Below are 27,654 nucleotides of genomic sequence, written 5' to 3'. Positions count from 1 at the left end.
AGCGCCACCTTGGAAGCCGCGACTCCTGGGCAGCGCCCGCCACCCAGCCCCGCAGGAGGCCGTCGGTCCGGGCCCCGAGTGCCCCCCTCAGGGCCTCCACAAGTTTCCAAAGAAGCGCAACGTCTTCTCCGGAGTCTCCTGTGGCCCGCCCCACTGGGAGTCGCAGCGTGGCGTTTCCGGGCATGTCCCTCTCTCCATCTTGTCTCCCGTACCGCCCTTCCGGGGACCCTTACAAGACCTCCCGGCCCAGAAGAGAAAGAAACGGCCACTCACAGCTTGACTACATTCTCCACCACAGCCGCCATCTTCCCTGCTCCTTTCCCTCAGGCCGGGAGGCCCCGGAGCCCGCAGCGCGCAAGCGCCAGGACCGCAAGAGGCACGGTTTCCCCGTCCTTCTGCGCAGGCGCAAGCCGAGGGTGAGCGCGCTCGAGAGCGAGCACTGGAGGACCAGCTTCGTTTCTATCCGCCGGCGCTGGGAGGGAAAGTCGGGTAGAGAATGGGGTGCACGGTGCGCAGGCGCAACTGGAGGCCGCCCCGCACCAGGCAACTACAGCTGGTGCCTCGCCTCTCCCAATTAGGGAAGCCGGAGAAAGGAGGGAGGGTCTGACCTAGGGCAAAAATGAGAAAGCAAGACAGTGAAAGTTGGGAGGCCCGGAGATGGACTGTTTGGAACCCTAGCGCCTTCCTCGCTGACCTTTAGCCAGGTTGTTGATCTCACTCCCAGGGGAGGGACTGGTAAGTAGCTAAAGTCCACCAGTGCTCCCAAGCGTGTACCTATTTTATTTTATTTATTTATTTAGTGGTACTGGAGATTGAACCCAGGACCTCGCACATGCTAGTCAAGTGCTCTACCGCTGAGCCACAGTCCCAGTCCTTTTTACTTGGTGACAGGGTCTCACTAAGTTGCCCAGGCTGTCCTTGAATTTAGGATTCTTCTGCCTCAGCCTCCTGAGAAACTGGATTTTGGGTGTGTGCCACCGCCTGGCAAAGATAAACTTCTTGGGTTGAGGATCAAACCCGGGGGCCCCCGCACCTGCTAGGCAAGCAAATGTGCCCATTTTAGAGGAACGTGAACACCCAGATCTAGGCGGTTTTGGTCTGACCTTTGGGAGCTGTCAAAAGATGCCTTACTTTCCCGCTACTAAGCTCCTTCACCCAACTTCACTGATACCTACCTCCTCTCCCTTGCCTCCTGCTCCTATATAAGCTCATTCCGTTCCCTGAGGTTTTGAAGAATTTGCCTGATGCAACTAACTATGTCTCTCTCTTCTATACCTTTTATTTCTCCTTCACTATTGATTCATGAAAATCTGAGTGCAAACATGGCTAATATCCCCTTTTAGAAAATCAAAAACCCTTTTTTATGTCCAATTCAGCTTTTGATTGTCACCTTATTTCTCTTCACCCTTTCAAAGCAGATTTTCTGCTTATATTCCCCTCTGTTGCCTTGTTTTCAAGTCTCTCTTTCACCCAATTTAATAGGGATTTTGTTCTCACCTGTCTATCTAAAACAGCGCTTACAAAGTTATCACAATCTCCGTTTCAACAGGTTTGGAGATCAATTCACTGTCCTCATGGGTCTGTCAATCCACATGACATCGCTGAGCATTATTACCTGTCCTACTGCGCTGGCAGTTCCTTCAGCCTCTCTCCCCTGTTCAACCTGCCAGGATCCCCAGGACTTGGTCTTTGGTCCTTTTCATTTCCCAAATGTTCCATATTCTACCAATTCCAAGATGCACACATACCCCATCCACATTGTTGTATTTCCGAATCAGGATGCATCTTACTGTCATTGTACTTTAAAATCATTTTTGGAAGGTAGAGTTCTGAGGGGTTTTTTTTTGGGGGGGAGGTACCGGGATTGAACTCAAGGGACACTTGGCCACTGAGCCACCCCTATTTTGTATTTTGTTTAAAGAGAGGGTCTCACTGAGTTGCTTAGCACCTCATTTTTGCTCATTTTGCTGATCCTCCTGCCTCAGCCTCCCGAACTGCTGGGATTACAGGCATGCGCCACCACGCTCAGTGAATTCTGAGGTATTTGTCAATGCTGACTCTGTATCAGCATCAAAACTTTCAGAATGGGTGTCAGGAGTTGGGAAGAATAATCCAGAGATGACATTGGTGCACTTTTTTACCCCAGGGAACCAAATGATTATGCAGATGAGGGATATCAGAGGTGACTCCAAAGAAGGAATCAAAAGTATACTAGCCCATGGGCTTGGGTTGTAGCTCAGTGGTAGAGTGCTTGCCTAGCCTATGTGAAGCACAGGGTTTGTTTCTCAGAACCACATGTAAATAAATAAAGATCAAAATGGTACAACCTTTAAAAAAAAAAGTATACTAGCCCTAAAGCTCAACATAAACATACTTGGCAAGTCTATTCTTGATGCATACACCAGAAAACTACGTGAGAGAATGTTCACAGCGACATTATTTGTAATAACTCCAAATTGGAAACTCTGCTGCCAATCAATGGTAGAATGGATTAAATAGCATTTGGCTCAGTGGTAGAGTGTGTGCTTAGCATGGACAAGGTCTTGGGTTCCATCCAAAACACCAAAGACAAAAACAGCAATGTATGTATAGTGTATATTACTTTACAACTACTTGAATAAATCTCAAGAACAATATTGAACAAAAGAAGCAAAGTATCCTTCAAAGAGGACATAATGTATGATTATGTAAAGTTACACAGACACACTAATCTATGGGGGTAGAAGTCAGGAGAGGGGCATCAGTTGGCTACTGAGTTATGAGTTATGTTCTTTTTCTTTATCTGTTTCAGGGTTACACATGTTTGTTCTTTTTTAAAAAATTAATTGAGCTACACAAGGTTTGTGTACTTCTCTGTGTGCATATTTCAATAAAAAGTCTAAAACAGCTGATGAACCCAGCATCAATAGCTTTCAGTTCTTTTAGGGTTATGTTGTAGGTGCATGTGAGTGTGTGATACTGGGGATTTAATATGGGGTGCTTATTCACACCCATAGTCCTATCTATCTATCTATCTATCTATCTATCTATCTATCTAGCCTCACCAAGTTGTTTAGATCTTGCTAAGTGCCTGAGTCTTGCTTTGAACTTGGGATCCTCTTGACTCAGGCTCCAGAGTCTCTAGGATTATAGGTGTGCACCACTATGCCCTGCTAACAAAAAAACTTTTTGTTTGTTATTTTTGTTTGTTACTAAGTTTCCCAGGCTGGCCTTCAATTAGGATACTCTTGCCTTAGTCTCCGAAGTAGCTGGATTTACAGTGTGCACCACCATACCCAGCTTCTTTTAAGAAATGCTACATCGCCCAGTAATAGTTACTCTTCATGCTCTGTACAAGAATCCACGGTATTTCTCTTACAGCAAGAAGTGAACATAGGAGTGCTGTCTCTTGTAATCTCAACTATGACTCTTTTACAAAATGTTTATTTCCTGTTCCCGCAACTGTGGACTCTGGCTGACTTAGTCTTTAGGATTTGAGGGAGGAATGTTTCCACCAGGGAGCACAATAACGATTTCTCTAAATCATGAGCTGAGTTTGTCAATGGCCCATTTTGTGTTCCACATGCCACTGGGGAAGAACATAAAAGAGAGTCCAGGGCTGGCTGGGGTGATTGATTCTGATTGTCAAGGGGAAAGAGGATTGCTGTGATCCAGCTAGGCAGGGAGAAATAAAAATGAAACAAAGTGAATCCCCTGAGATACAGTGAAGCATTCCTGGGCCAACACTGAGGAGGCTAAAACCTAGGGAGTAAGCCCAGTATTCAAAACAATTTTAGTCCCGGGGAATTTACTAATCTGAAAGATAGAACTTTGAAATTTAGCTTTCTTTTGTCTGTCTTTAGGGGGAGGAACAAAAATCAAAACCCAGAACTTGCCCAAGATGGGAAGTCAGATGCTCTTCCACTGATACATCTACACTTTAAGAGGGGACCCCAACTTCTATGGACTTCCATTATCTGGGTGGTTCAGGAAAGGTCAAGCCTTGAACTTGGATTAATGTGAACTTATTCTTATAATGTTCCCACTTACCTGGCAAAAGCAAGCAGGAAGACATTACTTCCTTCCTGAAGGAATGAGTTAACATCCTAAATAAATATTATCCTTTCTAAAAATATATTTTGAGATACAATGGCCAACCCATATTAAAAAGCAAGTAATGATCAGGCTGGGGCTGTAGCTCAGTGGTAGAGCACTTGCCTAGCATGCATGAGGCCCTAGGTTCAATCCTTACAAAAAACCTTGTATAAGGATCAGTACAAACAATAGAAAACATAAATTAATCCACAAAAAATTAACATATAGGAATTATCTGGCACCAACCATAAAATAACACTGCCTACTTAAAGAAATTAAAATCAAGCATAGAAATATATGTAGGGAACAAGTATATATTAAAAAGTGCCATGACATTTTTTGAAAGAACCACATAGAACTTTTAGAACCAGAAAATACAGTAACCAAAATAAAGAGCACAATGAATGAATGGGTTAAAGGCAGATTAGACACAACTGAAGAGAGAATGAATGAAATAGAAGAGAGGAAGAAATTACATTCAATATAGCATGAAAAGACAAAATAACAGAAAATATAGAATTAGAGACAAAGAGGAAACAGTGAGAGCTCTAATAAATGTTAACTGGAGTCCTAGAAGGTAAAATAGAGAAAGGACAGAGGCAATATTTAAAGAAAATGACTACTAATTTTCCAAAATGATGAAAAACACCAGTCCACAAATAGAAAAAGCCCAATAAAGCACAAGCAAACTAAATAAAGAGTTAATGGAAGGCCAGTCAATGGGTATTAATTATGGTTTGATAGGAGAAATGTGTTCTGGTATTCTATTGCACTACAGATAATAATGTACTGTAGGGTTCAAATAAAGCTAGAAGAAAGGATTTTGAATGATTTACCATAAATAAATAATAAATGTTTGAGGAAATATATATGTTTACCTTAATTTGAACCTACACAATGTATACATGTATTGAAACCTCAGTGGTACCCCTTAAATATGTGCAATTTTATGTGTCCATTAAAAATAAATAAAACAGGACTTAATGGAAATAAGTGCTAGTACATTTAATATAAAATAACATAACATCTGCAACATACTTTCAAAAGGCCAGGAAAAAGTTTTTATGTGGTGATAGAGAAAGCAAAGAGGCAAAATGATAATAATTGGCAAATCTAGATGAAAGTCACATAAAAGATCTCTGTGCTGTTCTTTCCATTTCTGTAAGTTCAAAATCTTTTGAAAAAAGTTTTGGAATAAAGTTAACTCTAAACAGGGAGAGTCATCAAGGGCTCAGATTTTTTTAATATATTTTTTTTAGTTATAGGTGGATACAATATCTTTATTTTATTTTTATGTGGTGCTGAGGGCCGAACTCAGTGCCTCACGAGGGCTAGGTGAGCGCTCTACCTCTTAGCCACAACCCAGCCCCAATTTTTTTTAAAAAAATGAAGTTCTGAGTCATGCCACCTGCTAACAGCCAAAGCACAGGCTGAAAGCAAAGGGAACAAAATCTGGATTATGAAGGAGCAGTATTCAAACCAGTTATAGTTTTGTTGTAGTAAAAGTTTGTAGCTACTGTCAGGTGTGATGGTGCACACCTGTAATCCCAGTGAATTGGGAGGCTGAGGCAGGAGGATCTCAAGTTCAAAGCCAGCCTCAGCAACTTAAGGAGATCCTGAGCAACTTAGTAAGACCCTGTCTCAAAACAAAACATAAAAAGAGCTGGGGATGTGGCTCAGTAGTGAAGCACCTCTGGGTTCAATCCCTGGCACACACACACACAAAAAAAAAGTATGAAGAGGGGTATGTGTATGTGTGTGTGTGTAGATTATATGCAAATACTATGCCATTTTACCTAAGAGACTTGAGCATCAAAGGATTTTGCTCTTCAGGGGTCCTGGAAATAACTGGACAATGAGGTCCAGTTAATATGTTTTTCATTGTTGCTGTTGTTTTAAAAATAAATACTAGAATAAGAACATGCATCAAGGCTGAGCATCTAAAACAGTAGGATGTAGGGACATTTGTCTCTTTTTTTTTTTTTTTTTTGTCTGCCCAACAACTTCTTCCCTTCTTGGGGAAGTCCTCTTGAGCATGGTGTTTGTGGGACATGGTGCCCAGACAAGCTGAAGAGGGCAAGTCTTTCTTCTCTCTATCCTCAGCTACCTGTAAGGAGGTATCAGGTAAATCTGATAATTCAGGTCATTACTCCAACATGGCAGCCCTGAGTGGTTTTCCTGTGCTGGTGCCTGATGCAAGATGAGTCAAGAGCACTTCTGGGGACACAGGAAAACAATGTCCTCTCCTTCCATGGATCCTCTGGTCTCAGTTCAGGTCCAGGGTGAGGCTGGCTGGGTGAGGCACTCAAGAAGATGTCCCCAGGCGGAAGAGGACAGGCCCCTCAAGCACCAAGAGGGCTGCAGGTGAGAAGGTGCTGGTCCTGTGGCTCCCCCCCACCCTTGGCCTTCACAGACTTTACCAGGGCCTGCAGCTATAGCCCTGTGGGGCAGAGGTTTGCAGTCAAGAACAGGCTATGAGTCCCACTGACCAGGGGTCAAATCCCACTCCAGAGAGTGAATCCCTAACCTCTGAATGAGGGCAAAACTTTCAAATGAAAAATAAAATGCTTGGGGGGGAATGTATAATGGTGCAGGTGCCATGGCAAACAGCAGGGGGTTCCCCCAGAAAATTGAAAATAGAACTAACCTGTGATCTAGCGATTCCACTTCTGGGAGTATTCCTGAAAGAGCTAAAAGCAGGATCTTGAACAGATATCTGAATTCCCATGTTCATGGCCACATTATTCACAGTAACTAAAAAGTGGAAATAATCCAGAACCCCCAAAGCAAACAATAACAATCCCAATCTTTCTATATAAAATGTATTAAAGAAAACATCAAATAAATTTCTGGGATATTTATTTTAAAAAAAAAAAGTGGAAGTAATCCAAGTGTCCATCTATGGACGAATGAACAAACTGTGGCATGTATGTACAACAGAATATTAATCAGCCTTAAGAAGGAGAGAAGTTCGGAAATATGCTACTACATGGATGAATCTCGAGGATTTATGATAAATGAAATAAGCTAGCCACAAAAAGACAGTGTATGATTCTCTTATATGAGGTATCTACAATAGTCAGATTCACAGAGAACAAGAGTAGAATGGGGTGTCTATGGGATCAGTGAAGGGAACCTGGGGAGTTAGTGTTTGGGGGGATGGAGTTTCAGTCTGGGAAAACAGAAACAGTTCTGGAGATGATTGGTGGTGATGGTTGCAGAGTAATGTAAATGTACTCAGTGCCACTGAAATGACCACTTGAAATGGTAGATTTTGGGGGGCTGGGGATGTAGCTCAGGGATAGAGCATTTGCTTATAGTATGCACAAGGCCCTAGGGTCCATCTTTAGCACCTCAAAAAAAAAAAAAAAACAATTTTACATTACACATATTTTACCACAATTTAAAAAAAATGCAGCCAGCAAATAGACATTATTATTGCTGTGGGTATAACTGTGACTGCATGACCAATGTAATTCTGCAACCTGTACTCTCAGAAAAACGAGAAATTATATCCCATCTGATTCAAATGTATGATTTGTCGAGATCATTGTACTGTCATGTGTAATTAATTAAAACAAATTAAAAAAAATGCAGCCAGCCATGGTGGCACTCTCCGGTAATCCCAGCAATTTGGGATGTTGAGGCAGGAGGATCACAAATTTGAGGCCAGCCTAAGCAACTTATCAAGACCCTATTTCAAAATAAAAAAAAAAAATAAAAAGGATGGGGATGTGACTCAGTGGTAGAGCTCCCTTGAGTTCAATTTTCATTGCCTAAAGAAACCAGGAAAAGTGAGAGGGGGTGGGGAGAGAGAGAGAGAGTTGTGCAAACAATTTCTGGTCTCCTGGTCAAATTCTGATGCTTCCTGGAGGCAAGAAAGGGCGGGAGCTAAGTCAGAGTCTGGGCTCAAGGGCGGAAAGAATAAATAAGAATGGAGAAGGAAAGAATGGGGCCACTGTGGCCTGCCCTTGCCTCCAGCTGCCCGCATGTCTGTACCAGGTACCCAGCGTACCTTAGCACACCTCCCTCTGCTTGGTCCCCTCCCCGTGGCTGCCCGCATCCTCTATTCAGCCAGTCAGAGTGATGACCTTTCTAAAATCTAGATCTGACCACATGTCTCTCCTGCTTCAAATCTTTCAGCAGCTCTGATGCCTCAGCTTCAGACTGGCAAGCAGCGAAAATGTTCCCAGCAGATGCCAGCCTGTTACCCAGCTTCACAGTAGCTCCTCTATCATTCATTTTGGTGCCTTAATGACTTTTGCTCATGCCTGAGCACAAACGCCTTAGCTAAGGTTTAGCTCGCAGTCACACCAGATTGCCCTGCTGGGCCCTGACACTACCTAACCCCAGCTGGGGAGCACTCCTGCCCCTTTGGTGCGCCTGATAGTGTTGTTTGCTTTCTAGCATTTACACGTTTACACGTTTATATCCTCTCCCCACTAGCATGCAAGCTCCAGGAGAGTAGGGATCACATCTGCCTTGGATCCCCAGCACCTGCCGCCCTGCCAGCTAGACTATGGATGTTTAATAAACAGCTGCTGATAGAGTCCTCTGGTCAGCATGGTCAGATCTCTCCCAGGCCTGTCCCTCTTTCCCACGTGTTTCCTCATTCATCTGAAGCTGGAGAAGCTGTTGGTCCCTTGCACACACTTGTGACTATTCCTTTCCTCTTGGGTCTCCCCTGGCTGACCCCAGCTGCCCAGGCAGGGATTGGACCCAAGCGCTTGAATCGAGGTCTGAATATCCACAATAGACACTTGACTTGCTCCTGCTTTGTTCTCACTCTGGGCTCTGAGTCAGGTGTGATCCTCCTGAGAGTAAGGCCTGCCATCTGGCATGGGGCCTTCCCCACTTGAGCACACCTTCTGCAGGAAACCCGGGGCAAGGGTACAGGATGCTCAGCCACAGGAAGCAGCACTTTTTATTGCAACCAGAATCCCCGGGTCATGTGAGAAAGGGATGGGACAGGACACGAGGCTGGACACATCTGGTCACTGATACTAGGCTACCAGTCCAGGACACAAAGCCAAAGGTGTGGAACAGCCCGCCAAGGGCCCAAGTCCTCCAGCTGCCTCTTCCCTGCCCTCAGGCAGGGCGTCCAGTGGGCAGGGGTGGAAAGAGAGTGGAAAGGGGGCTCTTTCAGCAGAGCTTTCACCCAAGAGAGAGCAGTTGGCAGTGGGGTCAAATGGTGCCCAAGAAGCTCAGGGCACTCTGGGCTGACTTCTGCTTGTGTCTGGGTGGGTTGTTCCGGGAAACCAACAAGGCATACCGTGCCTGTGGGGAGAGGACAGGAGGAAGGGGAACAAAGGCTCACAAGGAGAATCACCCGCCAGCGACCACAGGTAGGCCAGGGATCCTTGACTTTGGGCCAGGGCCATGTCCACACCCGGCCTCCTGGCCTCACCCCAGCCTGGATGCCTGGTCAGCCGAGGTCCTATGTGGGGATCTGCACGCCGTCCAGGTCCTGATCCATGATCTGGAGAACATCGTCCAGGATGGAGGGCCCTAGGTCCACGTGCAGGGACAGCAGGGAGCTGCCGTGGGACAGGAAGGGCTCCTCGGCCCCTGACTCTGGGGTCAGCCCGTTGTGGGGCGAGCCAGCCTCTGGAGTCCTCCAGATGCCCACATTCCCTGCCTCCTGTGGGGAAGGTTGCACCTCCAGGTGCAGGCGAGGGGGCTTGGGTGGGGCCTGAGCTGTGGGCAGGGTGAGGGCCTGGGGCCCCCCGATGACAGGTAGGGAGATGGCATTCTTGAGCAGAGGCGATGGCTCGATGGGAAGCAATGGCCCCACGGGGAGCTCCCGGCCACACATGGTGGCAGTGCGTGTGAACTGGAAGGGAAGGGCAAAGCTGCCGTCCTCCTCCGACTCCTCAACTGCAGTTCCCGGCAGAAGGTGGAACTTGCCCTGCAGGAAGGAGATGTCCCCAAACATGTCCCCGCCACCTCCACTGCCGATATGAATGGTATGACGGAAGTCCCCTAGTGGTGGGCTGATCATGTCCGAGGACAGCAGGTCCCGCAGCTTCTCCTTCTTGCCCTTGCGACTGCCACGCTTCAGATAGATGGGGACCTTTGTGGACATAGTGACCTCACCCAGGCCTGGTTGCCCAGCCTGCGGCTTATGCTGCCTCCTCTCAACACCCTCAACCCCAAACTCAGAGCGCAATGTTCAGGTGCTGGAAATGTGCCAAAGGGCTGAAGACCAGGGTGTGGGATGTAACCAAAACGGACGGAAGGAATTGCAAAAATGAAGATTAAAGGCCAGGGAAGGCAGAGGTTGAGATAAAAGTCACTTTCTCCCAAAGGGTTGGAAATTCTTTTTTGAGAACTGGAGGCAGAAAGATGGAGAATCTGTTGCTAGCAGTGTGCTTTGGTCTTGTTCCTGAGATTCTCCACTGGGTCCAGGGCTGAGGAGCTGAAACACAAAGGGGACATATAAGTCAGGAACAAGAGGACAAAAGTAACCATTTCATTTCTGGTCCCCCTGCCTCAGTCCAACTTGGCTCCTCTCCTTGGGGGAGCCCTCTGGAAGAAGCAGGTCTTCATAAATCCACTGCATCTTAAAGAGTACACCCTGGGAGTCTAAGGCAGGAGGATTGCAATTTTGAGGCTAGCCTCAGCAACTTAGTAAGAACTTGCTTCAAAATCTAAAATTCAAAATAAAAAAGAACTAGGGATATAACTTAGTGGTAAAATGCCCCTGGATTTGATCCCCAGTAAACCTCCTCCCCCAAATGGGACAGAACACCAGCACCAAGCCCCTCCCTTTATATGCATAAAACTGAGGCTTGGAACTTGAGTGATAGGCACAAGTCTTGTACAAAGTCCTACTCTGATCTCTCGCTCTGGATCCCAGGCTCTGCCTATCACCCCCACCTGAGTACTCTCTCCCTTTCCTGATCCACTGCACCTCATGACACATTGTCCCTCATGACATGTAGGTACCAAGTTGCGTGGTGGTCTCACACATGGTCTCAATACCCAACTCAACTGAGGACAGAGAGCTTGAAAACTGTCTGTTCTGCTTAGGCGTGACCTGGGGCAGGATGTACAGTAGGTGTTCTGCAACAGTGCAGGACCGAGGACACCTCCTGCGGGTCCAGTCACATCCCACCTGGAGGGGAGTTTCTGGGAGATTCCCTTTTCTCCTCCTCCTCCTCCACATTAGGAGTTCTTATGTGCAGGGGCCCCTGAATCTAATACAGTGTATGGCCCTCCCTCCCTGCCCACACCTGAAGAGCAGGTAGGGTGGACAGTTTAGATATTTTTAGTGGGAATTCTTACCTGACATTCTTTTGGGCTTTCTGCAAACACATCTCAATCAACACAACCACCCTACTATCACCCCCCACCTTTGAAAATTAGGGTATTGGGGTGAGGATATAGCTCAGTGGTGGAGTCCTTCGCTGGTATGTGTGAAGCCCTGGATTCAATCCCTAGCACCGTAAAAAACAAAAACAAACAAACAAACAAAAAACCTATTTTGGGAGGATTCCTACAAGGCATTGAAGAGAGAGAAGAAAATGCAAAAACATGGTATAGAAGGTGCCATTTATTGAAAGCACGACTCCTTCTCCATATAGGCATGTATAAGAACATACATATATGGGTCTGTATAGGATTCTGTCCTCTATAAAGACAGAGAAGAATCTGGAAGAATTTAGATTGTCCCATGGACTACACTGACAGGTAGGGGCAGAGAGGATGCGTGGAGTCACGGATGAGGAAAGAAAGATGTCCTCAGTAAAAGTGATCTGTAACACTTGGTCCGGTTATTACAACGTGGTGTACGTGTATGGTACACATTAATGCCAAAGAGTGTTTGGCCAAATGTTGATGGTGGTTGCCTCAAGATGTACAATCTCAGGTTAACTTCTCTGTCTTATTCAGACTTTTCTAAACTCAACTTGTTTGTGTGTGTGTCTGTGTGTTGCTGGGGATTAAATCGAGGGCCTTGCTGAACATACTAAGTAAGTGTGCTACCACTGAGCTACACCTCAGCCATCAACTTTTCAATTTTTTTTGGGGGGGGGCGGACTGGAGACTGAACCCAAGAGCACTTAGCCACTTAGCCCTTTTAATTTTTATTTTTTAAATTTTGAGACAGGGTCTGTTTAAATTTCCCACGCTGGCTTTGAACTTGCAATCCTCCTGCCCCAGACTTCCAAGTCGTGGGGATATAAGCCTGGGCCTGGCCATCAGGCCTGGTCATCAAGTTCTTACTAATAAGCATATTGGGGCTGGGGCTGGGGCTCAGTGGAAGCGCACTTGCCCAGCATGTATGAGGTACTGTGTTCGATTCTGAGCACCACATAAAAATAAATAAAATAAAAGTCTGTCAATAACTAAAAAAATTTTTTTTTAAATAATGAGCATGTATTATTTATATGCATATATTGTTTATGTAGTCAGGAAAAAAAGCTATTCATATATATATATATATATATATATATATATATATATATATATCTTGTAGTTGGACACAATACCTTTATTTTTGTTTACTTATTTTTATATGCTGCTGAGAATCGAACCCATGGCCTCGTACATGCTAGGCGAGCACTCCACCACTGAGCCACAACCCCAGCCCCTAAAGCTATTTTTAATGTGGGAAAAAATAAATACACTATGAAAGGGTGTCATACTGGTTTAACAAAAAAAGGAAATGGAGCAAGTATGTCCTCTGCTTCCTGGGGGTGATGCATGGAGGGCCTGGTTGGCACAGTACAGACATGCAGGAGCCCAGATGTGCAATCAGCATAAAGAGGCAAAGAAAAAAATTTGTTTGGGTCATCCAGCAGATAAGGTCAGGGCCAGGATTCAAGCCAGATGAGCCTGCCCTCTCCCACTGCTCCCCACCCCATAGGTCAGCCAGGGGTAAGCAAAGGAGGCATCTGCCAGTTCCCCTGCCTCATCCTTCATCCTGGGCAGGAGGAGGCAGGAAGGAGAAAGGAGGATGCAGGAGCAGGACCCAGTCCTTCCCCCCAATGTGGGCCTTGGATCAGGAAACCCCACCCCAAGACCGGACACCCCAGGTCAGTCAGGCTGAACCATGGACTCTGGACATCTTGCTCCTCCCAGAGCACCTGCAGCTGCACAGGAAACAAAGGAATGACTCTCCAGTGGTAGCATTCCAGCTAAGCTTGGAAGGAGCTGCCGGGAGGGGAGGCGGTGGGCCTCCCAGGGTCTTGGAAACCCATTTATCCTCTGTCTACCACACCAGGCCCAGGGACATGCTGACAAATATCCAATCCACCCCCTTTTCAGGAGAGAGCCTGGGAGAGCTTTTCCTTCCTTTCCACTGATGGAGAGTGGGGCTCACCTATGGGATTTGCCCAGAGCCTGAGCCAGGTCCTCCCTCCATCCCTAAATCACACTAGAGCACCAGGCCAGCTTGAATGTTTCCACAGCAAAGTGGGCGTCCCTGACAGCTGTCTCACTCAGAGCCAGATGTACCCACCCAATTCCAGATGTGGAGAGACCAGAGGCTAAGGGGAAGGGTGGGGCCACATCAACCACCCTGGGGAGAGCTGGAAATTACAACCAGCAAGCCTCAAGTATTTAGATTTGGCAACCATGAAGCTTCCCATATTAATGTTCCCAGTCACATCACAGTGAGTGTCCTTATTGCCCTGTACAGAAGTGGGAGCTGAATCCCAGCGATGTTAAGAAACTTTCCAAGGCCAACCAAATAGCAAGAGCTGGCATTGATCCATGTGGCTCAAATGTGGTGGGCTGCCACAAGTGGGATGTATCTGGGGAGTAGGAGGGAAATCACCAGGTCCCTTCCAACTAGTCATGCCCTTTGGCTCCCCACTCCCCTCAACTTGCAAGTGTGCAGAGATGAGAATGAGACTGTCCCTGGGAGGCTGGTGGAATGGCGCCAGGCCGCAGTAGGAGGAGCAGATGAGAGCCATCCCAGCTCTCTGGACTTGCCTTGGACCTCCCTCAGAGTAAATGACTTCCTGGAGGTCGGGTCTCTCCTGTCCTGAGGAATATCAGACCACTCCCCACTAGGAATATTCAAGAAGGAGGCCCCTGACCTTCAAACTAGAAGACTGGCTTTAAACCCAGTTCTATCCGGGAGTGGGTGATCTTGGGCAAGATACCCCTCCTCTCTGGGTCTCACCCTCCTCATTCAGAAAATGGGCTGACGGCTGCTGGAGGTCTCACTGCTGTCCCGCAAGTGAGGGCGCAGGGGTCACCGTCAGTCCTGTCAAATGGATATTCAGAAACTATCTGCAATGCCTTCCTCAAGCACTATGGGTCTCCGGGATACTGCCTTGAACAAGGTCAAGAACAAACTGCTCCTGGCCAACCCAGAGTTGGCGAGCGGCAAGCGCTGGTTAACCGGCGGCTACGTCTCCCAGTGTCTGGGTGAGGAACGCGCCCGGCTCTGCAGCCACTAGGTGGCGCGCGCGCTCCCGCTAACGTCCAGCGTCCTGGAGGAGTCCCAGGGCGCAACCGGGTCTCCAGCGCGCCTCCGGGTCCAGGCAGGAGTCCCCGAGGAGCTGCGCTTTCGAGTATCAGATGAGGATTGTCTGTGGGATCGTTTTCTCTTGGGAGTTACTGGTCGCACATACAGACAATGAATGGGGGAAAGGGGCGATGGGGGACCCTGTCCCTGTCTCCAAGCTCTGGGAGGGGCCTCCCTGGTGCTTCCCGGCCTGGGCGATGTCCGAGTGTCCGCTCGGCGCCAGGCCAGAGCTCCGGCGAACAAGCCCCCGCCCCTCCCGCGGGTCGGGTTCCTCTGCCCGGGCTCGAATTCCGGCGCCGTCCCCTCCCCGTCCCCAGTCCGAGGGCAGCTCAGCCCAGCCGGGATCCGTTTCAGGACACTGCAGCCGCGGCTAAAGATAGGAGAACATCTCACCATCGGCTAAAAATACGGCCCGAGCCCAGGCGGGGACACTGGGTGGCCGGAGGACGCTTCTGGGTGCCCGGGGCTAGGACCGAGGTTCCGGCAGATTGGAAGGAGGACTGGAGATTTTAAGGTGGAAGTGCGGCGCCCCACGGGCCGTGCGGGTCACGGGTGGGGCTGCGGGGATCGAGGCGCAGGAGGAAAAGCCCACCGAGCCCGAGAACCTGAGCGGTGGTGAAGCCGGGACCCGGGCGCGATCGGGGACCCGGAGCCTCTGGAATGGGCCTCTCAGGGGACCCCGCGGAGCCGCGGGAGAGCTGCAGAAACCCTGGCCCGAACTCACCATCAGGAGCGCTGTCAGCGGACCCGCGGGAAGCGAAAGCTCGGAGCTGGACCGCGAGGCTGTGGGACCCGACCGGGGTTGTGAACTTACTGTGCGGACCGTGGCCCTAAAGCCCCGCCCCCGTCCTGCAGATCCAATGACGATGCCGCCCCAGTAGGACCACGCCCACAGCCCCGCCCCGCCCGGGCACCGCCCAGGGCTCCCCTAGTGCAGAGGCGCTTGGTTGGGGTACGGAGGCCTCACGCTCCCAAGGGCGCGGTCCTGCTTTCGTTGTTGCTGGCCGGCTCTGTCCGATACCGGGGGTGGACTCCCTGGACTCAAGACTGTGCCCTCTGGAGCCAAACCCTTGGTTCTAGAAGGCCCGGGGAAGCGGCTGCTAGAAGACCCAATTCTTCATATTCACTGAGCATCACTGGACCTATTAAGGGCTGTGTTCGGGGAGGCCCTACTACGCGAATGAATGGGGCATTGGAAGTGTCCACGTTAAAATCTTACAAACTCATGAGCATTTTGGAGAGCTTATAAGCTCTCCTAGAAGAGCCAGAGGAGAGACAGAAAGAGAGACTGAGAGAGAGAGAGACAGAGAGAGACCGCAGTGTGTGGTCTGGGCACACCTGTATTTGCTGACCAGCTAGGTGACTTCCAGAGAGGAGGTGGGGCTCTGACTCACTTCATGGACTCATACAATTATTGACGGGCAGGACTTCACAGGGTCTGGAGATAACTGAGGGAAACTCTGTCCTTGTTCCATTCAGTGATTCAACAGATATATGTTGAGCATCTGCTATGGATTAAGCTCTGGGAATTCAGCACCCCCTGGGTTGGAACCTACAGCACAGTAAAGGGAAAGTCAAGAAATCAAGGTCCCAAGCACAAAGTGATATCCTTCCACGTGGGTCAGTGCTAAGATTCAGGCAAATGAAGAGGGGGATAGTGATCTGGTGAGGAGATCTTCATTTTCTGCGGAGTGTCAGCCCAGAAGGTACAGTGGGTCCAGGAGGGTTGGCTCCATGTTGTGAATGTGGGAAGGGCCCTTAGTGAGGCGGGGTGAGGAGGAAGGATGTTAGTGGTAGGGGGGTCCTGGTAGGCAGAAGAATGCTCCCCCTGAGGTGTCCATTTTCTATATCTTTGGAATTTGTGAATGTTTTATTACATCGAAAGAGGAAATTACAGTTGCTAAATCAGTTGGCTTTATGCTATTAATATTTGAGATAGGGTCTCACTCTGTTACCCAGGTTGGTCTTGAACTTCTGGGCTCAAGTGATCTCCCTACTTCAGCCTCCAGGGTAGCTAGGACGACAGGCATGTGTCACCATGGCCAGCTCAGTTGACTTTAAGACAGGTCATCCTGAATTATCTGGGTGGGCCCAGTGTAATAACGGGGACCCTTAAAAATAGAAGAGGAGACAGAAGGGAAGAGTCAAAGAAAGAGACGTTGTTCTAGAAAAAGGGCCAGAGGATGCCTTGCAGCTGTCTTTGAAGATGGAGGAAGAGGCCAGAAGCCAAGGAATTTGTGTAAGGAAATAGATTCCCTCCGAGAACCCCCACAAGGAACTTGGCCCTGCTGACACTGATCTTAACCCAGTGCAACCTGCGTTGAACTTCTGACCCACAGAATGTAAGATAATGAATTCATGCTGTTTTAAGCTTCCACGTTTGTGTTAATTTGTTCCAGCAGAAGTGGAATATGAATACAGGAAGTTTCAGGTTTTAGTCTTGAGCCTGCTCAGCTCCTCCCTCAGCTCCCCAGGGAGGATGGGTGAGGGGCGTTCTGCCACGACTAGCCTGGTGGCTTGGAGGAAACAGGCTGAAAAGTTCAGGAAGAGGGAAGGATGACCCAAGGTCCAGTTGTGGCATAGGTGGGTGCTGTGGTTTGAATGTGTACCCCCCACAAAAGAGTGTTTTGGAAACTTAAAGCATTGTTGAGAGGTGTTTGTGTCATGTGGATTTCATCCCTTTGAGTGGATCAGTGCTCATTATAAAAGGGCTTGGGGCTGCAAGTTCAGTCTGTCTCCCTTTCCCTTTCTTGTGTTTCTTCTTTCCATCATGGGATGACATAGTTTGAAGGACCTCGTTATGCTTTTGGACATTCCAGACTCCGGAACCATGAGCCAAATAAATCTCTATTTATTTATAAGCTACCTGGCCTGTGGTATTGTGTTATAGCAGCAGAGTATGGACTAAGAGGCTGTGTGTGGTAAAGGCTGTGCCTTTCCCCCTTTTTGCCACCTGGGTGTTGCCAGGCACTTCTCCCCTCAGGCCCACCAATGCCCTTACCGATTGCCTTTTGTCCCTGAATCCTGCCTGGTGAGTGATCAGAGCTTGAATGATTATCCCCTTGTAAAAGAGAAACTGAGGTTTGGCAGAAGACTGAGACAGGAGAATCACAAGTTCAAGCCCACCTCAGCAGCTTATCGAGGCCCTAGGCAACTCAGTGAGCTCCTATCTCTACATAAAATGTAAAAGGGGCTGGGGGATGTGGCTTAGTGATTAAGCGCCTCTGAGTTCAATCCCCACCACTAAAAATATTTCAAAAAGAGAAACTCTTTTGAGATTACTACAATGATTTGCTTGGCCTGAAAGGGGCAGAACATGAGGGTCCTGAACCCCTTCCCTCAGGCTTCTCAGAATTGTTGTCTCTGCCCTCCCAGTGGATCCTGGAAGAGGAGGGGGTGGCTCAGTACACTGAGCTCTGGCCTTTGAGCCACCAACCAGGTTCTGAGCTAGCTCTGCTGATGACTTGCTCTGAGGTCTCCAGTAAAGAACTTTCGCTTTCTGAGTGTCCTTGCTTGTGAAACAGGGGAAGAGCATCAGGCCACATGTGTCCCACACAGGGGATCACATGTGCTTTATTAATGGGAATACATAGGCCCGCAGGCAGCGAAGTTTTGTGAAACGTTACAATAGCTTTTGTGGGCAGCTGTCCTTGCCGACTGACCAGGCAACTCTAATGATTAAAGCCACCTGAACCTGTAGGGGTCCAGCTGAGCCAAAGCCCCCACCCCTGCATGGTGCCCCCAAAAGTCCTCCATTGCGGCTGGGGGGGGGGTGGGGATGGTCAGGAGCTGCATTCAGAGCAGGTGTTGACACAGACAATTCCAGGGATGGAGGATTGGAGAAGGCTCCAGCTCTTGGTCAGAGCCACCAATAGTCAGGAACCAACCTAGAGCTCTTTGCAAAGGTTTTGAGGAGGGTGGGTTTTGGGGGTCCTGGGGGAGAAGTCCATAGCCACAGAGCCCCTGAGCCTGGCTCAAGCCCCTGCTCTCCTCCTCCGGCCTGGCTACCAGGCCAGGGCTCCAAGCCAGGACTGGAGCTGCCATCTGCACTCTGGGAACTGTTTTCAGCCCCCCCACGCCCCTGTGGGAGAAGCTTCTGTGTGGCGCTGGTACCCCTTGCTGCTTGGACTACTCCTGCCAACACCCGACCCTGGATTCTGCCCTTTACAAGAAGAGAGCAGGACACTTCCTCTTCCTATTCACAGATGAGGCTGTCCCTTGGCTGGGGACCCCAGAGTCCCTGAGGAGGTTCTGCTGAATGGATGAGATCTCTGTGTATACACCCAGCATCGCTGCAGGGACCTGCAATTAAGCATTTCTAAAATGGGACTTTTTCCACACAGCTTCTCAGGTATGTGTAGGGACGTGTGTGTGTGTGTGTGTGTGTGTGTGTGTGTGTCCTGCATTTCTGACCCAGAAGACACAGAGGCAAGTGCCAACCCAAGCCTGGACCCTTTGCCTGGGTCTGAGGACTCAGTTGGGGCCTGGATTGTCCTGCCAGAGGAGCTTCTGGACACTCTGGTGGCCAAGAGGGCACTTGGGAGGGGCAAGGCAGCCCATGGTAGAGAGACACTGGAATGGCAAATGCAACTTCCTTTTCCTTTGCCTGGAGCCTCCCATACCCTGGGACAGTCCTGGCAGCCCCACAGCCCCTCCCCCACTATCACCCCCCCCCACACACACACACACAGGGGACTGATTCAACCCTTCCTTCCTGGCTCCTTCTTCCTGGATCTCACTAAGGGCCCTTGGGCCAGAATCAGACGTCCCCTCCCCCAAGGGTGGCCAGCATGAAGAGACCAGAGCGGAAGTCCTCTCTCCTCAGGCTCCATCACCTGGGGACCCAGGACCCTGAGGGAGACCTGGCAGCAGAGACTCTCAAGGGAAGGGTGGAGTCCTCTTGGACAGTATCTAGGGGAGGTGCTGAGAAGAAAGGAAGCCTCAGGAGATGCCTAGCTCCTTGAGCAGGCCATAGGTCAGCCAAGAGCTGGAAGGGAGCTCCACCTACCTATGGGTGCCCCCAACATCCCAGCTGAGTGCAGCCTGCAGGGCCCGTGTCCTGAGCCCCCAGCTCTGCGCTGGAGTTTGCCTTGATTGTTTCTCATTTCCTTCCCCCACAGGATGCCTGCCAATCGCAGCTCTTCCCTCCTGCTCTTCACCCCCCTCAGAGAACTGGACCCAGCAGAGGCTGGGACTGGAGATGACTGGGCACTCTGCCTTACCCCAGCCCACTCCCTGGGCCTTGGGCCACTCTTTGGGAGTTGCATGGTGGCAGGGCCTTGCCGGAGGAACTTTTCTTTATGCCTGAAGTTTGGCTTCTGGCCCAGTGACATGGGGGTTTCCAGAATGGTGACAGCCCTGTCCTAGCAGGGACAGGCCCAGGCACTTCCTCCCAGAGCCTTTGGGAACGTCAGCCCCACGGCTGTCACTGGGCGTAGGGAACAGTTGTGGAGTCAGCAGAGGCTGTCTTCAGTGCTTCCCACGCCTTCAGGGACACCATGTCATTAATCTCAAAACCCATCTTCTCCTTGCCCAGGGCTGAGCTGGAGCAGAGAAGACACAGGTGGCCAAGCTGGGCCCAGCTCTCAGAGAACAGCTAACCCCTCAGGAAACAAATAACCAACTCCAAGACAGCAGGAGGTGTGCCGTGGCCAGGGCCTGTGGTAGAGGCAGCTCTGAATCACCTTGGCTCAGGTGGAGAACCCAAGAGAACAGCCATAGAAGGATTTGTCCTGCCAAGGGATGGAAGCAGAAGGGACAGTCAGAAGGGCCTCGAGGAGAAGGTGACAAGTGAGCAGGGTGGACAGGTGAAAGGGAGTTTGCTGGGCCGAGAAAGGGAAGGACACTGGAGCTGCCATCGGTGTCCACTGCAGGCAGAGCAGGAATAGTCCTGGTGAAGGCAAAGGCACTGGGTGATCAGGAGGCAAGAGATGTCCAGCAGGCCTGTCCTGGGGGTCAGTCCAGGCGGGGAAAGGGTGAGCACTGTCTTCCCTGCCCAGCATCTGTCCCTTTATTCTGGCGTCGTCCAAAATACAGTCTTGCAGAGTCTCCAGAAACATGGTGCCTACCCCGAGCTCTAAAAGTGGGTTTGAAGCTTGTGCTTGGCCACGCTGGGCCATTCCTAGGCTCAGGGATGGGCGTGTAACACCAATGGGCATCAGCCTGGGGACTTGCTGGGAGTCAGGGTTACGAATGCCAAGATGCCAGCCCCCAAAGGCTGCTGGTCATTTTTACCACCCTGAGGGAAGAGCCTGCTTGAGAACAAACAGAGCCAAGCAGAGCCAGAGACTGAATCTCAATGATGTTGCTCGTGAGCTCCTAGATCCGGTCATGCCTGAAACAGTTTCCATTGCATAAACCAGCAAATTCCAGTTCTGCTTAACTTAGTTGGGGTTGGTTTCTGTTACTGGCCACTGAGAGGTAAAATCCTACTACAGAATAACTGAAGGGAGGTGATAGCTCCTGAGAGTTTCTGACTGCCTCGGGAAGCATATCGAGGGCCTGTGGCCTGATACGACTAGCAGTTTTTTTCACTTGAATTACTTTTTGGATAAGGACATGATTTCATGTGGTTCAAAATTCAGAAAATTCAAGAGGCAAAGTCTTACCTCTGTCACCCACTTCCCCTCCTGGAGACAATGGATGTGACCAGTTTCTTGTACCCCTGCTAGAGTTGTTCTTTAAGTTCAACCAAAGCCTCGCCCATCTTTTTGACACAAATAGCCAATATTATAGACAAGTACAGCCCCAAAGTCCTGTAGGCCCTCATGGGAGCCAGGGGAGGGCTGAACCCCTTGTTGGGGGCCTCCACTATCCATACTGGTCTTCACTTTGCTTTTTTTTTTTTTTTCTCAGTTAACATTATATTTTGGTTTGAATATGCTTTGTTTCCTCAGCAAACTCAGTTAAAGTTTAATCCCCCTTGTGAGCCAGTGTGGTGGTGCACGATAATCCCATCAGCTCAGGAGGCCCAAGCAGGAGGATCGAGAGTTCAAAACCAGCGTCAGCAACTTAGCGAGGCCCTAAGCAACTCAGCAAGATCCTATTTCTAAATAGAATGCAAAAAAAGGGCTGGGGTTGTGGCTCGGTGGTTAAGCAGGTTCAATCCCTAGTACCCAAAATAAATAAGTAAGTAAATAAATAAACAAATAGATCCCCATTGTGAGGCATTGAGAGAGTAGAAATATAATCTGACCATGAATGGAGATAAGTCTTTGTGGGGTGATTAGGATTAAAGTCATGGGGTGGGCCCTTCCCCATGATTGGATTCTGGTGGCTTTATTAAAAAGAGAGTGATCCAGGCTCAAGGGTGCTACTCCCAGCTACTTGGGAGGCTGAGGCATGAGGATTCCCAAGTTCGAGGCTAGCCTGGGCAACTTTGCAAGACTGTTTCTCAACATAAAAATATAGAGAGGGGTTGGGGATGTGGCTCAGGGTAGAGATTCCCTGGTTCAATCCCCAGTGCCACCTCCCCCACCGCACACACTCCCTGTCTCTTGTCATTTCATACCCCACGCAGCATGGAGACTCTGCCAGCAAAAGGCCATCACCAGCATGTGGCCCTTCCACCTTGGACATCTGGTCCTGTGAGCCAAATTAAACCTCTTTTCTGAGGACATGGAGGTGGACACCTGTAATCCCAGCCGGATGTGGCTCACTGGTAAAGCACCTCCAAGATCAATTCCTGGTACAAAAACAAACCCTCTTTTCTTTATTGCCTCCCAGTCTCTGGTATTGTATGAAGAGCAACAGAAACGGAACTAGTGCCTCGGCACCAGGATGAGGAGTGTGTTCTCCAGATCGCATTTTTACAGCTATATGGTTTTCCAGCTCAGGAGTAGACTGTGAGTCACAGAGGCACGTCTGGGGGCGGGGGGTGCAGCAAGTCATGCTGTCAGTGCTGTTCCACACATGCCTGAGAGACTTCTAGCAAGATGTAAGGGAGGCCCTGTACCGCTGTGCAGGCCTGTAATCCCAGCAGCTCAGGAGGCTGAGGCCGGAGGATCACAAGTTCAAAGCCAGCCTCAGCAATTTAGCAAAGCCCTAAGCAACTTAGTGAGACCCTGTTTCAAGACAAAATATAAAAAGGGCTGGGAATGTGGCTTGGTGGTTAAGTGCCCCTGGGCTCAATCCCTGGTATCAAAAAAAAAAAAAAAAGGGTGAACGCGACAAATCCTTCCCGAACTCCCCCACCCCAAAGCCTGAGCCTCTGCACCCCTTCCCAGAGGCCCAGAGGCCTCTTCTGCTGCCAGAAGTGTCCTAGGGAGCTAGCCACTCAAAGGGCCTTGGAGTCCTTGAGTGGACAGGGCCTTGTGAAGAGCCTTCCAGGAATCGGGAGCAACGCTGGGTCTCCCCACGTGCCCCGCTCTGTGCTGGGAGAGCAGGTGAGCAGGGCTCAGCGCTGATGGAGGGGACAGGACGAAGACCCTCACCCAGTGTCTCCCACTCCTGCTGGGGGAAGCTGCTTCCTCTGAGGGGCTGGGGGCTGCCCCTGCCCGCTGGCCTCTCCCTCCCTACTCCTCCCAGTGAGGCTGTTGACTCAGCCTCCGAGGCTTGGTTCTCTTTCTCAGCATGAAATGCTTCAGACCCCAGGAGGATGTGGCAATGATAAGAGCAGGCAGAGGAGAACCCGCAGGCCATGGACAGGCGCCCGGGTTGCCAGGGAGCAGGGTCAGCAGGGTCAGCAGGGTCAGAGGGCAGCAGCTGTCCCTGAGACCTTTAAGAGGCCCCAGGTCTAGGCAGCCGCAGGCCCTCAGCTGTCAGGAGAGCTCTGGGTGGGTGGGGAGTAGCCTGCAGCCCAGGAGGAGGAGGAAGAGGAGGAGGAGGAGGAGGAGGAAGAGGAAGAGGAGGAGGAGGAGCAGGAAGAGGAGGAAGAGGAGAAGGAGGGGAAGGGGTCTGGGCAAGGGGATCTAGAGCTGGTAGTTGGTCCACCCTGGACTGAGGGTGACCCAGCCTAGGCCCCTGGGCATTTCCAGGGCACACCTAGAGGGAGCAGCCATAGCCCTGGCTACTCAGGAACAGAGAACACAGACTGACGGGGGTGGGTGACAGAGAGGCCCAAATTCCTGAAACACAGTCAGCTGAGCCCACCATAGATGGATGTCCAGGAGCATCCTCTTGTCTGCCCACTAGAATCTTGTCACCCTTCTCCTCTCCCAAGCCAGTCCCGCCCTTTGCCCTGTTGTTAAGGAAAAGTGTCGTCCAAGGTCCCCTCCACAGCAGTGTCTGGCCCATCGCCCCTGCACCCGCTCCCAACTCCTCCTTCTGCAGCTCTGGATCTCTGGGAGCCCCGGTGCCCTCTCCATGCCTGCGTCTCTCCAGGGCGGCTCCCGGCTCCAGCGGCCCTCTTGGGTGCTGCCCTTTATCCATCCTCCCAACAGACCAGGCGCCTCCCGCGGCGTGTCTGCCTCACCTCCCTCCTGCATGTGCTCCTGGCGCTGGGGCTGGTACCTGGGACCCCTCTAAGTCCGTCCTTGTTGGGTGGCCATGTTCACCAGCATGGCAGGGTGGGAAGACAGAGGGTTTGGAGTTTGAATCCAGCCCGTGGCTTCCTGAGGCAGTGACTCCCAGCCTCGGGCAGGTTGGGTGGGAGGGCTATGTGGATGTCACGTGTCAGGACGCGGTTGCTGCCCTCCTTCTGATCTGAGCTGCTTTTTCTCTGTCTGTCTCTTGACAGTCCTCGCAGTCCTCCTCTCCTAGTTCAGGCCCTCATCCTATTGGTTGCAAGTGACAGAAAATTCAAACTAGGTTAAGTGGGGAAAAAAAAGAGAAAGAAGAAGAAAAAAGAAAGGGTGAGGGGCATTTGTGGTTCACGGTTGGGATGGAGACGAGCTTCCGTGCAGTTCAGACACCAGAAGCCGGTGCTGACCCTGCTGTTCACTCCTGGCACCCAGATGTCCTGTGTTTCTCCTCGTGGTGGTGTGGGGCTGCAGCAACTCTGCCCTTGCAGCCGTGTCTTCTCCATCAGCCCTAGAAGAAGGCTTACCTTGGGAACACCTTAGTTCCCACCCATCCCTGACCAGTCACTGAAGCCAGGAGATGCAATGCAGTGTCAGGTTTAGGCAAAGGAAGAGTGTGGAGGAAAGGTGGTCACCCTGCAGGAAATCTGGGGTGCTGTTACCGTAGGAATGGAGAGTGGCTGCTGGGTGACTGTCTTCCGATAGTTCATAAAATGGTCTCTAGGCTCCCCCAGCTCCATAGCAGGGGAGCACTGCCAGTCTTCTGGTGCAGGTTGTATATTATCCACCTCAGTCCTCAGAAGTCTCAGGAGACCCCTGGGATGGCAGAATCCAGTCCAAACTCCTTTGCCATGCCTTCTAGACACTATTGTTCAGCTCAAAAAAAAAAAAAATGTTTCAGGCCCTTTGCTTCTCTTCTGTCTCTTCTTTTTCCCCCTCCTTCATTCACTCCTATCCCTCTTCTTGTCCTCTATAAATCTACAGCACTCTCACACTCCATTTCCTTGGAACATACCCAAGAGAACTGAAAACCGGTGTTCACACAAAAACATATACAGAGGTGTCTGATATTCACAACAGCCAGCAAGTGGAAACAACCTCAGGGTCTGTCCATGGATGAATGAAAGAGTGAATGAAATACAGTTTGGCCAACAGTAAAATATCATACAGCCCTGAAAAATGAAAAAAAGTACTGTCACATGTTACTTCAAGAATGGACCTTGAAAATATGCTAAATGAAAGAAATCAGAAAGGACCCTGTTTGAGTGATTCCATTTAGATTAAATGCCTGGAGTAGGTGAATCGTTAAAGAAAGTAGATTAGTAGTTGCCAGGGCCTGGGGCAAGGGGAGTGAGGAGTGACTGCTATTGGGTATGGGTTTCTTCTTGGAGTGAGAAAAACATTCTTGAAGAATGTAGTAGAGATATTTGCACAACGTTGTGGATAAAGTGAAAAATCACGGAAGTGTACGGTTCTTGTTGTACCTCAATAAAATACCTTTAACTATCAAACCTCCCTCCCCCGCAGTCAGTCAAGTTTTGTGCCAAGTTTGAGGCTCCGGTTGAGAAGGAGGCCACATGTGCACAGGCAGGACTGGCTGTCAGGTGGCTCCGTTGTGAACCAGGCCAAGGGTCAGGCAGAGGAAACAAAGAAGTAAGGAATCAGCCCAAATAGCCACTCCAGCACCAGAGGCAGCTGAGCAGGGCTGGTGACCCTTAGGTCAAGAGAAAGACACAGCAGGCTGAGTGGCGCAGAAGGCTGGGCAGGATGGAGAGGTCCGAGGACCGCGTCCCGGCCTGGCTGGCCCACCCACCCAGAGCGCCCCTCGGGTGAATTCTCCAGCCTTGTTCCTGGCGCCCAGTTCCCACACACAGGAGTTGGGGGGGCCTTTAGTTCCTTGCCAGAGCCGGGGCCTGACTCCTGAGGGCTGCCCAGGCTCCCTGTGGGAGCGAGGAGGAGACCCCGGGTGGAATGCCAGACATTGCTCTTCAGAGCTATCTACCTTGTCCTGGGCTCGTGTGCCAAGGGCCTGGGGCATGAGCAGACACAGGGAGCTGCCACCAAGGAGGGGTGGAGGCGCAGGGGACCCAGTCAGCCTCCACCCTCCACCACCAATGCCTCCCTCCCAGAGCCTCTGTTCCAAGATCGTGTGCCCCACCACAGGATGGCATGAGCCCTGGGGATGACAGATGCTGCAAGAAACTGGGCACAGCTGGGGTCTAGGGACAGTCAGCTGGCAGACGCCTGGCACTGACTTCCTGATGAGCAAAAAGGAACTGTCTGGTGGCAGAGAGGCCGGAGAGACGCATCTGCGGGGCCTGCCGGCTTCTGGGCCACGTCCTGCCTTCTTTCTGTCGAATCTTACTTGCCTGCTCCGCCCTCCCGGATCGGATTGGATCGTTTCCAACAGTCACGCGACCTGTCTCCAGGCAACGGCTCCCAGCTCTCATTCATGCCTGCGACAGGGAGTTCCAGCTTTCTCTCTCCGTGGCCTCTGGCCCCTCCCTGCCCTGGCCTCCCTCTCTGCCAGCGCCCCAATCCTACCCAGCCTGACTCCCCCTGAGTCTGGAAGAAGTTGGGGGTGCGAGATGTTACCATTCCCCAGAGGCTTCTTCAGAATCAACAGGACAATTGCCAAGTGCTGTGGCCTCTGGTGATAAGGGCCGACCCTCCTTTATCATGGCCAGAGGCTCCTGGTTAATCTTCCCAGGCCTGGTTTCCCAAGGCAGGGAGGGCCGGTTTCTCCCTGGTATTTGGCTTGGTAGAAACCCAAAGGCTCTTGAACTGGGGTAACTGAGTCAGGCTGTGGGGGGAGGGGCCTGGCCTCCTCCAAGGCCACGGGGTGCTCCTGTGTGGGGAGCTGGGGGGGGACTCAGCTCCCCAATTTGGGGCCTATCTCTAAAACCAGGGTGGCTAAAAGACTAGTGAAACGAAGCAGCAGCTCTCCGTGCTGAAAGAGAGCCGTACTCCCCAGGCCCAGCCCATCTGCCTCCAGATTCCCGTCTCCTTCAGGGGGAGGTGGAGGCAAGGCTGGCCACTGTTAAGTCACCGATTACCTCTGAGTCAGGGGACCGGCAGCTGCTGCTCCCTCACACACCCCCCGGCCCGCCCGCCAGGGGTTTCCCGGACTTGGCTCTGGCAGGCGGAGCAGGACAGCTTCCCGCTCAGGTGGACTTAACCCGTGGCAGGCAGCCTTTCCCCAGAGTAAGGACATGTGGGCAGGGGACGTGTGGGGACCGGGAAGGCCTGCCCTGGCCCGAGGGCTCTGGGTTACAGGCAAGCCCCACGCCCCTTTGGGACTGGGTAGAGTGGCTACCACAAGGGACTTGGGCTTTTGGCTCAGGGAAGCCGCCTCCTGCAGCTAGAGAGGTCAGGATGGGACCCCAGCACGTCCATGTGGGGAGGGCTGGGCCCGCCGCCAGCGCTGGCTCCGCAGCCCAGCTCCAGGGCCAAGCCCAGCGCCCCTCCTCAGCTCGGCAGCCAAGGGGGCCTGGGGAGGATGAGGGTGGGGCCAGAGTCCCAAGGAGCTGGCAGAAACCCAGTGTGACCGGCACTCTGCCTTCCCCGGACACGGGTCAAATAGGCAACATTCTTTGGCTAGTACCAGGAAAAAGAAAGTGGAAGAAAGATTAAACGCAGAAG

The 27,654-nt window shown here is 50.8% G+C and overlaps 2 protein-coding genes and 1 long non-coding RNA gene across 4 annotated transcripts in view; 1 reads left to right on the top strand and 2 right to left on the bottom strand.

Moving 5' to 3' along the window:
• Dpf2 (double PHD fingers 2) overlaps positions 1-447 on the bottom strand; it is a 15,517-nt gene extending 15,070 nt beyond the window's left edge. Inside the window, exon 1 of one of the 2 annotated variants that reach the window (XM_015478254.2) lies at positions 274-447. In XM_015478254.2, coding sequence (XP_015333740.1) covers positions 274-305 — 32 coding nt within the window. In that variant the 5' untranslated portion in view covers positions 306-447. The remainder of the gene's footprint in view (positions 1-273) is intronic. The other variant, XM_015478255.2, reaches the window with a different exon arrangement.
• An 8,533-nt stretch (positions 448-8,980) lies between these two features.
• Cdc42ep2 (CDC42 effector protein 2) lies at positions 8,981-15,410 on the bottom strand. Its single transcript, XM_015478253.2, has 2 exons — positions 15,279-15,410; positions 8,981-10,492 (listed from the first exon to the last, which is right to left on the bottom strand). Exon 2 carries the CDS (start codon positions 10,157-10,159, stop codon positions 9,512-9,514), a length of 648 nt encoding a protein of 215 aa, XP_015333739.1. The 5' UTR covers positions 10,160-10,492; positions 15,279-15,410; the 3' UTR covers positions 8,981-9,511.
• Positions 15,411-15,521: 111 nt separating this feature from the next.
• Positions 15,522-23,423, top strand: LOC125612161. Its single transcript, XR_007342504.1, has 3 exons — positions 15,522-16,260; positions 18,760-18,905; positions 19,675-23,423. It is a non-coding gene; the product is annotated as an uncharacterized LOC125612161 (long non-coding RNA).
• Positions 23,424-27,654: the final 4,231 nt, after the last annotated feature.

This window comes from Marmota marmota, unplaced genomic scaffold, assembly GCF_001458135.2.
Source record: "Marmota marmota marmota unplaced genomic scaffold, marMar, whole genome shotgun sequence".
Taxonomy (NCBI): Eukaryota; Metazoa; Chordata; class Mammalia; order Rodentia; family Sciuridae; genus Marmota; species Marmota marmota.
Note: the sequence above shows the minus strand (reverse complement) of the source record. Positions and strands in the feature narration are given on the sequence as shown.